Source organism: Bison bison, unplaced genomic scaffold, assembly GCF_000754665.1.
Source record: "Bison bison bison isolate TAMUID 2011002044 unplaced genomic scaffold, Bison_UMD1.0 scf7180017864154, whole genome shotgun sequence".
Taxonomy (NCBI): domain Eukaryota; kingdom Metazoa; phylum Chordata; class Mammalia; order Artiodactyla; family Bovidae; genus Bison; species Bison bison.
The window spans coordinates 77,705-89,680 of record NW_011494726.1 but is presented as its reverse complement, the minus strand read 5'-3'; the positions used below and the strand labels follow the sequence as shown (position 1 = coordinate 89,680).

The following is an 11,976-nucleotide window of genomic DNA, read 5'->3' as shown; positions in this document are numbered from 1 at the left end:
AAGCTGGTTTTAGAAAAGGCAGAGGAACCAGAGATCAAATTGCCAACATCTGCTGGATCATGGAAAAAGCAAGAGAGTTCCAGAAAAACATCTATTTCTGCTTTATTGACTATGCCAAAGACCTTTGATTGTGTGGAATCACAATAAACTGTGGGAAATTCTTCAAGAGATGGGAATACCAGACCACCTGACCTGCCTCTTGAGAAATCTGTATGCAGGTCAGGAAGCAACAGTTAGAACTGGACATGGAACAACAGACTGGTTCCAAATAGGAAAAGGAGTCCGTCAAGGCTGTATATGCTCACCCTGCTTATTTAACTTCTATGCAGAGTCCATCATGAGAAACGCTGGGCTGAATGAAGCACAAGCTGGAATCAAGATTGCTGGAAGAAATATCAATAACCTCAGGTATGCAAATGACACCACCCTTATGACAGAAAGTGTACAAGAACTAAAGGGTGCCTTGATGAAAGTGAAAGAGGAGAGTGAAAAAGTTGGCTTAAAGCTCAACATTCAGAAAACGAAGATCATGGCATCCGGTCCCATCACTTCATGGGAAGTAGATGGGGAAAAAGTGGAAATAGTGGCTGACTTCATTTTTTGGGGCTCCAAAATCATTGCAGATGTTGACTGCAGCCATGAAATTAAAAGATGCTTACTCCTTGGAAGGAAAGTTATGACCAACCAAGAGAGGATATTAAAAAGCAAAGACATTACTTTGCCAACAAAGGTCCATCTAGTCAAAGCTAGTTTTCCAGTTGACATGTATGAATGTGAGAGTCGGACCGTAAAGAAAGCTGAGCACTGAAGAATTGATGCTTTTGAACTGTGATGTTGGAGAAGACTCTTGAGAGTCCCTTGGACTGCAAGGAGATCCAACCAGTCCATCCTAAAGGAGATCAGTCTTGAGTGTTCATTGGAAGGACTGATGTTGAAGCTGAAACTCCAATAGTTTGGCCACCTGATGCAAAGAACTGACTCATGTGAAAAGACCCTGATGCTGGAAAAGATTGAAGGCGGGAGGAGAAGGGGACAACAGAGGATGAGATGGTTGGATGGCTTCACTGACTCAATCGACATGAGTTTGGGTAAACTCCGGTAGTTGGTGATAGACAGGGAGGCCTGGCGTGCTGCAGTCCATGGGCTTGCAGAGTCGTACGTGACTGAGCGATCGAACTGAACTGAACTGAGAGGACACTGCTCATGCCACTAAATTATTCTAACATATCAGAGACTCAGCGTGTTTTGCCTTATCATTTATTTCTCAAAAGAGACCACAGGAAGGAGGTTACTATGCCAACCAGGCAGATGGAGCGCCTGCCAGTAGAGCTGAATCTCAGACTCCAACAGGAGAGATGCTTAAAGAGCAGGGACCTCCCAGTAAACTGTTGCAGAACACGTTCTGATATTCCTGGGACATAATGAGGTGAGATGGCAGGGCTAGCAGAGCTGAGGGTTGCTGGTCTGGGTTGGAGCCTGCAGGGAAAGTGGGTGTGCCCAGTAGGGAGCTACCTGCAGGTGTGGGGAAAATGTGCAAGACCCAGTGTGGAGACTTCATTTTCCTCCACAGTCTGTACTGGCTGCTGGGCATTAGATAAAATAGCAACGTCTTCCACATATAGCAATGACCACATATAGGAGAGGAACCTCGTCATCCCACCCTCCCAAGCTCTTGGTTGTGTCTCGAACCCTTGTAATTGTCCAAGCCACCTTCTTTGTTCTTCGTGGCTTGAGGGTGTGCCAAGACCCTCTCCAATGTGAGTATTTTCTTGCTTGCCCAATATGTAGCACTGGCTCAACTCATTACTGGATTTCCTTCAATGGCTTTGTGTTGTAGCTGTCAACTTTGTGTGACCAGGGGTGGAGGTGAGTTGAGGAGCCTCCTGTGTCTCAGTCATGGACCAGAACTTCCTGTTTTCAGTTCTTTTACATATACATCTGGGAGTGGAATTGCTAAGTCATCTGGTAATTCTATGCTGACCTTTCGGAGGAACTGTCAGGCTGTTTTGCACAGAGTTCACACCATTTTACCTTCTCCCCAGCAATGTACAAGGGTTCCAATTTCTTCACCTCCTGGCCGATGCTTGTCATTTTCCATTAATTTTTTTTTTTCTTATAGTCACACTATTGGGTATGAAGTGGTATCTTGTGATTTTGATTTGCATCTGCCTAATGACTAATGACTGGAGAAGGAAATGGCAACCCACTCCAGTATTCTTGCCTGGAAAATGCCATGGACGGAGGAGCCTGGCAGGCTACAGTCCATGGAGTTGCAAAGAGTTGGATACGACTGAAGTGACTTAGCAGCAGCAATGACTAGTGATGTTGAGCATCTTTTCCTGGTGCTCACTGGCCACTTGTGTATCTTCAGAGAAATGTCTAAGTTCTTTGCCCATTTTTAAATTGGGTTGTTCATCTTTTTAATGTGGAGTTGTGAGATCTTTGTATAGTCTGGGTCATAGGCCCTTATCAGAGACCTGGTTTGTTTCTTCTTCTCAGCAGGATCTTCTCACTATCCTGCTAGGATCCTTTGATGCACAAGTTTTTAATTTTGTTGAAGCTTATGTGTTTTAAATATCCTTTGACTTGAAGCTATTATATATAAAGCAGTCAGTGGACTTACTCTTTGAGCTACCTCTCTCCCTCATCCTCCTATCTGATGGAAATTTTGGTATTTGTACTTTTTCACAATAGGTCACATTTGCATACTATTTATTACTCCTTCATCAGACTTAATTCCACAATGAAAATGTTCAGTACTCAATAATAATCATGTTGCTAATTCCTGCAAATGTTTCTTGATTGAATAAATCTTGTCTCTTGGAAACTCCCCAGGAAAGTTATCAGAAACAATATTTCTTGAGTTCTTGCACATTTACAAATATATTTAGGTCAAGGACAAATAAGTTGTACAAAAATCCTCAGTGCGTATTTTCTTCCATAGAGTATCTAAGTTTTGCTTCACTATTTTCTGGCATTGAGTATTGCTGTCTTACAACCTGATTTTTTAAGGTTTTGTTTCTTTTTTAGTTGGAGGAGGGGTGTTGGCCTCCTGAAGGCTTCTATTTTTATCTTGAAAGACCACAATATTTACTTGCATTCATCTTGTGTTTACTATAACGCGAGCTTTTGATATGTAGACTGAAATCTTTTATTTCAGAAATATTTTCCTCAATTATTGTTTTAAATAATTCTTCTGTTTTGTTGACTTGGTTTTCTTCCTGGTAGGACTTGATTTTCATGTCTGATGGATCTTCATTGACTTTTTAATATTTAAAACTGTGTTTTTAAGCTACTTCTTTATTTTTATTTTATGTCATATGCTTTTCTTATGGTTCCCTTTTTCTTCCTTTTACTTAGTCCTTATTTATGACATATTTTTCTCCTTTTCTTCAATTTCTCTTCTCTGCATCAGATTCTATTTCACATCTTCCTGTTACCTTGCTGTCTCTTCTTTGAGTTTCTATATTTCTGTCTTATGATGGTTCCTCATACCTCTGGGCTTCTCTGGTGGCTCAGACAGTAAAGAATCTGCCTTTAGTGTGGGAGACCCTGGTTCAGTCCCTCGGTTGGGAAGATCCCCTGGAGAAGGAAAAGGCTACTTACTTCAGTATTTTTGCCTGGAGAATTCCATGGACAGAGAAGCCTCAGTTCAGTTACAAATCCATGGGGTAGTGGAGTCGGACATGGCTGAGCGACTTTCACTTCTCCTCATACCTTTAATTTGCTTCACTAGTTTAAAAATCTATTTTAGATTATAATTTTTTCTCAGCTTTGTGGTGACACTTTACTGGGGATTTTAAAACTCCTCTTTCAAATGCTTTCAAGGTTTGCTTCTCATTTCTGTTTTTTTAAAAAGGAGTCTCTTTATACAGCTTATATGATTTCCAAATTTCTTTCTGATTTTAAAATCAGAGTCAGGGACTATCTTTTGAAAGGAGTATCCTATTTGAGTGGGAAGGGTTGGAAGTAATAGGTTTCTTAATTTAGCTCAAGGGCTCCCTCCTCTGTTGCAGTTTTCCTAATACATAGGTGGACTTCTCTTTCCTAGGCACTTGTTGAAAGAGGAGGGCTCCCACCATCAGCCCTGGCCACTATGAGATATTACTCCAGCATTGCAAGGTAACAACCGCTCTCATAAATACCCTGTATTCTTCTCTATTTATTTTATTCATATCTCCCAGCACTTGTGTCCTGCCTTGCTTATTCTCAGACCCACTCACTTCAGCTCCCACTCTAGGTGGGCACTTTGCTTTCTGAGAGGTGAATATTTTCTAATTGGAAGTGTCAGTATGGGAGGGAGTTGGGGTATGGCAGGTCCTGTGCAGAGTCTCCATCTACATGCATGTCAGCTGCTCCCAGACTGCCTTCCTGCAGGGGTTGTAAATCAAATACCTATCTTTCCCCAGACTCTTTCATATCCAGGATTTCACGGGTGATTCGGGTTCTTACAATGAGATGTGCTCATACAATAGCTGAAATTCTTTTTCTGCTTGAACTACCTAGATGTTTCTTTTGACTGCCTCTGATTCATGCACTGTTTTACTTCTACATTATGACATATTTTACACATCCCTTTGTAACACTTATAATGATTATATGTGTATATAATCATTTCTTTAGATGCAACTCTCAATTACCCTGTTTTCTCCACTTACGTGATTACTTGAGTGCTTTATTCTAACCTATAATGAATTTGGGTGGCTCAGTGGTAAAGAATCTGCCTGCCAATGCAGGAGATGTGAGTTTGATCCCTGGGTCAGGAAGATCCCCTGGAGAAGGAAATGGCAACCCTCCCCAGTATTCTTGCCTGAGAAATCCCATGGACAGAGGAGCCTGGGGGGCTACAGTCCATGAGGTTGCAAAAGAGTTGGACACGACTTAGCAACTAACAACAACAACAAATTATGAATTTTGATTTTCTTTATTCAATATGTTCAGATCATAAGAGTAGTGATTTTGCTGTGATGAAATAAAATTCTTATTTCCAGGCAGGATAAGAAAAAATTGGACATAAAATTCTCTCTTGCATCCATTTGGGCCTCTTCCCTTCCTCCCTAACGTGTAGTGTGCACTTGCATTACATATTAACCAAACTTCCTCGAAGATAGGAACGTCTGCTTGACCATAAAGATAACATTTTCCCCTTTCTTCTGACATTAGCAATATAATTTCTTCAAAGGACAGTATTCTTTCCCAACTCTGCAGGAGATCATAGACTTCCCACCCTCTTTATATGGGCTTACCGGCACTATGGTCCATGGTGAACTTTGTATAAAATATCAGTATGTCACTTTGATGTGTGATCCTTTGTCTCAAAAACGTGTATGCCTGTGCCTTCAACTTGCACCTGGTGGAACAGTTTCTCAGAGCTTTCTGAGAGTCTCTCTTCCGGGTTATAATCCTAGTCTGGTTCAAATAAAATTCCCTTTCTTCTTAATTGTTAACTGAACTTTCATCAACCGTTGTAACAAGAAAAAAATTAGAAACTGATATGGATAAAGGCAGAGCTACCCTGCTTGTCCTCTTTCCCGTCCCATCATCATCATGTAACCAGTATTCACAGCAGTGGCTATTCCTTCAAACACTTTTCCTTTTTCACACATAAGTATTTTCATATACAGGAGTTCTATGTTCAACTGGAATATTATCAAAACCCATATAGTACTCTCCAACTTTTTTTTCTGTTGGTAAGATTGCATGGACATCACTGGAAGTCAGTAAACAGAGATCTAGTGATATTCATTTCTTGGTAATATATTTATAAATGTAACAGGATCCCATCAGACATGATGAGTTTTTTGGTAAAGCAACATTTATTTATTTATGTTTCTTCTCTTTCCTTCTATCCTGCCTTCTTAACCTGTATCCTCCTTCAACCACTTCAGTTCAGTTCAGTTCAGTCGCTCAGTTGTATCCGACTCTTTGCGAGCCCATGAATCCTAGCACGCCAGGCCTCCCTGTCCATCACCATCTCCCGGAGTTCACTCAAACTCATGTCCATCAAGTCGGTGATGCCATCAGCCATCTCATCCTCTGTCATCCCCTTTTCCTCCTGCCCCCAGTCCTTCCCAGCATCAGAGTCTTTTCCAGTGAGTCAACTCTTCACATGAGGTGGCCAAAGTACTGGAGTTTCAGCTTTAGCATCATTCCTTCCAAAGAACACCCAGGACTGATCTCCTTTAGAATGGGCTGGTTGGATCTTCAACCACTTAGGGAATGTATATTAATATTATGATGGGCAACCTTCTTAATATGACAGTAGCGATATTTGTTTACTATAACCAAGTTAGAAACCTACTCTCAATATGCGCAAGTCATCTCTCTGGTGGCTCTTATTTTTTTTCATTTGCGTATCTATCTATAGTTGTTGTAATACCACTTTATCATAATTATTACACTTTAAAATAAAACTTGATATCGCCTACATCAAGTCTTATTAAATTATTCTTCTTCAAGAGTATTTTGGCTATCGTGCCTTTTGCATTTTTTGTATGCATTTCAGAATTGCATTGCCAAGTTTCTCTTGGTTTACTTTTGCAAAAACTTTTCTGGGGGTTTGATTGCATTGAGACTGAAAATCAATTTGAAGAGAATTGGCATGCTTATCATATTGAGTCTTCCAATCCATGAACATCATATACGTTTCTGATTTGGGGGTATTAAAAAATGTCTGTCACTAAAGTTTTATAATTTTCTTTGTAGTGTTTCTGCACAAAACCTATTATGTGTATTTATAAGCTCTTCATGTTTTATATGATTATACAAATTATTGATAGCACATTAAAAAGCAGAGATATTACTTTGCCAACAAAGGTCTGTCTAGTCAAGGCTATGGTTTTTCCAGTGGTCATGTATAGATGTGAGAGTTGGACTGTGAAGAAGGCTGGGCACTGAAGAATTGATGCTTTTGAACTGTGGTGTTGGAGAAGACTCTTGAGAGTCCCTTGGACTGCAAGGAGCTCCAACCAGTCCATCCTAAAGGAGACCAGTCCTGGGTGTTCATTGGAAGGACTGATGCTGAGGCTAAAACTCCAATACTTTGGCCATCTTATGCGAAGAGTTGACTAATTGAAAAAGACCCTGATGCTGGGAGGCATTGGAGGCAGGAGGAGAAGGGGACGACAGAGGATGAGATGGCTGGATGGCATCACCTACTCAATGCACATGAGTTTAGGTGAACTCCAGGAGTTGGTGATGGACAGGGAGGCCTGGCATGCTGCAATTCATGGGGCTGCAAAGAGTCGGACACGACTGAGCGACTGAACTGAACTGAACTGAAAAATTATTGAAGTTTCATTTGCTGATTTGTGTTGTTGATTTATGTAGTACCATTGAGTTTTGTGTATTTCCTTTGTATGCATCTATTGTGATAAATTCTCATTGATTCTAACAATTACCTGTAGATCTGTTTGAAATTTTATGAACATAGTTGATTTTTGTGTTCATGAATCTATGTTCTGTGAATAAGATTTACTTAAAATCTTCCTTTTTCATAGAATCCTTGTTGATAATTTTATTTTTAAACAGCTTTGTTGACATATAATTGACATGAGTCCTTATTAAGCTCTGCTATCAAGATTATGTTTACTTCATATGACATGCTGGGAATTGTTTCTTATTTTTTATTTATGTCATATTAGAATTAGTTGTTCCTTGTTTGCCTTATAGAATATGCTTACAAAGAGGTCTGATCCTGGTGCTTTTTTTTGGTCAAATATTGTTGACCATTGTTTCCATCTTTGCAATGGTTTTCTACTTTATCTTGTGTCAGTTACAGTTTAGAAAGTTACTTTTTCTATGATCCTTTTGTAGTATTTTGGACTTTTTTTGGTCACGTGAATTGAAAACATTAATGAAACAATTTCACCAATTTAAGGATATCATGAAGCAGAAATGCGTAAGTCCAGAGCAGAAAGAATCGAACAACAGCAGTCATTATCTAGAGAAGAGGAGAAAAGAGTGCCACCCTGAGCTATTTTGAGCAGGTCTAAAAATGAGTTAAAATTTTTACTTACAAACCATAACACAGATAAAGACCTTTCTCTATAGTATGTAAGGAGTGCTAGAAATTGACAAGAAAAAAGCTAAAGAATATATAGGAAAATGAGCAAAAGAAATAATGTTTTCAGATAAAGAAATATAAGTAACGTTTAAGATATGAAAAATGCTTGAAATAATTCATGATGGAGAAATGCTAAAGTCTCTCACTGTTTCCATTGTTTCCCCGTCTACTTGCCATGAAGTGATGGGACCGGATGCCATAATCTTAGTTTCTTGACTCTTGAGTTTTAAGCCAGCTTTTTCACTCTCCTCTTTCACTTTCATCAAAAGGCTCTTTAGTTCCTCTTTACTTTCTGCCATAAGGGAGGTGTCATCTACGTATGTGAGGTTGTTGATATTTCTCCTGGCAATCTTGATTCCAGCTTGTGCTTCATCCAGCCCAGCATTTCACATGATGTACTCTGCATATAAGTTAAATAATCAGGGTGACAATATACAGCCTTGATGTACTCCTTTATTTTCTTGAGCTCTAAAATCACTTCAGATGGTGACTGCAGCCATGAAATTAAAAGACACTTGCTCCTGGGAAGAAAAGCTATGACCAACCTGGACAGCGTACTAAAAAGCAGAGACATTCCTTTGCTGACAAAAGTCTTTCTAGTCAAAGCTATGGTTTTTCCAGTAGTCATGTATGGATATGCGAGCTGGACTATAAAGAAAGCTGAGCCCTGAAGAATTGATGCTTTTGAACTGTGGTGCTGGAGAAGACTCTTGGAGAAGACTCCTTGGACTGCAAGGAGATCAAACTAGTCAATCCGAAAGGAAATCAGTCCTGAATATTCATTGTAAAGATTGATGCTGAAGCTGAATCTCCAATACTTTGGCCACCTGATGCAAAGAACTGACTCATTGAAAAAGACCCTAATTCTGGGAAAGATTGAAGGCAGGAGGAGAAGGGGATAATGGAGGATGAGATGGTTGGATGGCATCACTGACTCAATGGACATGAGTTTGAGCAAGCTCCGGGAGTTGGTGAAGGACAGGGAAGCCTGGCGTGCTGCAGGCCATGGGGTTGCCAAGAGTAGGACATGACTGAGTGACTGAACTAAACTCAACTGAAACAGATGCTAACTAAAACCTTCAGCAGTGCATGACTTCTCACTCATCAGATTGGTAAAAATCCAAAAGATTTTGCTCATGTTTAATTTTACTAGCTATGCCAAATGTATTTTCAAACAGGTTGCATGAATATACAGTCTTACTAGTAACATGTGACAGTTTCTTCTCTCTACAAACAATGAGGAAAAGGTAGACAACCCAGCGAGAAATGAGCCAGCTTGAGTTAACAGAAAATTAGAAAATCCAAGAAAGTGGTTACCTGTGTGGAAGATGGACAGGTAAGAAACTGGCGAGGAATATGGCATATATACAAGAAATATTCTCTTTTTGTTCTTGATACGTGAGTGCAGGCTGCCATTTTAATGTTTTAATTCTTTAAGGAGTATCAGTTCTACACACTTTTTTGTTTGCATAATTTATTTTGTGAGGAGCTTTTTCTTTTTTTAAGTAGCCTGCCAACTCCAACATCTTGTATTTGTTATAGCTCCTTAATGTTTCAGCAGCACTGGTGGACACGATGAGGTCTGAGTCCCAAGAAACAAAGGATGGAGATTTAAACTGTTTGACTATAAAATACTTAGTTTGCTTTCCTCCCTGTCTCAAGGCTATGGTTTTTCCTGTGGTCATGTATGGATGTGAGAGTTGGACTGTGAAGAAGGCTGAGCACCAAAGAATTGATGCTTTTGACCTGTGTGTTGGAGAAGACTCTTGAGAGTCCCTTGCACTGCAAGGAGATCCAACCAGTCCATTCTGAAGGAGATCAGCCCTGGGATTTCTTTGGAAGGAATGATACTAAAGCTGCAACTCCAGTATTTTGGCCACCTCATGCGAAGAGTTGATTCATTGGAAAAGACCCTGATGCTGGGAGGGATCGGGGGCAGGAGGAGAAGGGGACGACAGTGGATGAGATGGCTGGATGGCATCACTGACTTGATGGACGTGAGTCTGAGTCAACTCCGGGAGTTGGTGATGGACAGGGAGGCCTGGCGTGCTGCGATTCATGGGGTCGCAAAGAGTCAGACACGATTGAGCGACTGATCTGATCTAATCTGTCTCATTCAGGATTCAACTGTTATTTCCACACTTCAGTTTCTCTCCCGGACAATACCTAATATCTGGGTATTCATTTTTTTTACTCTGAACTTTGACAACAGTGACAAATACCAACTCAGACTGGCTTAGGCTGTTTATTGGGTCATAACCGAACTATGGGAAAGGTGTGAGAAGAACTGCTCTCAAGATAAAGGGGAATGAAGGGCTGACTGGTCCCTTCTGAAGCCTCTCTTACCATCATTTTTCTGCTTTTCTAATTGAATTAGATTTATTTTTCTCAATATGTTCCCTTCTCCCAGACTGAAACCATAGCTTCAGGAGTTTCCAGGCTCATCTCTCCTACCTTTACCAAAAGGAGGGACTTCCCCTTAGTGTCCATTTAAATGAAGGATGTCAATAGACCACACACACACACACACACACACACCCTGATCTGTGACTGGGTGTCAGGCTTTCATGATCAAAAATTCCCATTAGATTCCTAAGTTGATGGTACAAAGAACCAGGAGTTCTTCGGAAGAAACAGGGGCCTGTTCTAAAAAGGTGAAAGTCTTGTTGGATGTATGCACTGTAGATATCCACCTTATAGATGATTTCTACTTTCTTCCTTTTATTTTACAGGTGTTCCCTCTCTTCTTACTGAGATTTCAAGAGCGTCACACCACTATGTGACTATGAAAACAGGACCCGGGCCCTACCACTGACTTGTTGAATGAATGTGGGTGATTCCTCTCTCTCCTTTGGGCTTCAGTATAAAGAATTTGGTTATGATGGTGCCTACAGACCAGCCAGCCTTACTTCTTTGTGAGAATGTGAGATAACTCTTGCAGCTATTAGAAATTATGTAACAACCGCCATTTCTCCCTGTGGATAATCCCTGGGGGAGGGCCCAAGGTCCCTCTCATGATAGGGGAGGATATTTCCTGGCAGAACTAAGAAAAAGTAAGTCTTATCCCTTTGATACCACAGACCCACCCTTGGCACCAGGCCAACCTGGAGCTGCATAAAACTAGGCTTAGCTTCAGCTCTCAGCTATATGCCTTCCTGACAACATGAAGACTACAAGCTTCTTGGTCCAGATGGTGGTCCTTCTCGTCCTTGGGACTCTGGTGGCACAGGCAGCTGTCTTAACAGGTGAGTGGATGAGTGGCCTGGGTGGAGTAGGCTTGGGTTGAGGAGAAGATGTTGGGGGCAGCCTGGGTCTTGACAAGGGGCAGCATGCAGAGCTGGGGCCCACTCTTCCGCCTGGACAGAAGGTTTTGAGTGTATCCAGAGAAGTAGGAAATTGCCCACTAGACTCCATGTGCATTCTGCCCCAGGACTGAGAAATCAGGGCTGTTTGTGGAAGGAGTGTTGTAACATGACCTTGGTCTCAAGCATTGATACTTGGACAGAACATGCAATGAAGTTGAGGATCCCCAGCAATCTGGGCTGTGAGTGTGGGGGTCTCTTCCCTGCCTGCCTGTCCCATCAAAACACATCAGTCCTGTAAGAGGAGGTTAAGATCTAACAGGGCCTCAGAAATCATGGAGTCTGAAAAGCTCTGTTTTCCAAAGCAGGACACTGAGACCTAGAGCGAGGTGAGGAATTGTCAGGACAATCTCCAGAGCCAGGAAGGAGCTCAGGTCTCCTGGCATGTGTCTCAAAGCTCCTTGTCCTTCCACCAAGTTTCCTCAAAGATGACAATGTGTCCTCATCTCCTGAAAGTCACTCCTCCCTGGCATATCCTCATGAGGGCCCCAGGACCCAGAATGGAGGGTGAGGGGAAGAAATGGACACCCAAAGGAAACCTGGTCCTAT

General features: G+C 41.2%; 1 protein-coding gene across 1 annotated transcript in view; it reads left to right on the top strand.

The window, feature by feature from the left end:
- The first annotated feature begins 11,228 nt into the window (after positions 1-11,228).
- Positions 11,229-11,976, top strand: part of LOC104989355 (elafin-like) — a 1,884-nt gene continuing 1,136 nt past the window's right edge. Inside the window, exon 1 of the mRNA XM_010841002.1 lies at positions 11,229-11,310. Coding sequence (XP_010839304.1) covers positions 11,229-11,310 — 82 coding nt within the window. The remainder of the gene's footprint in view (positions 11,311-11,976) is intronic.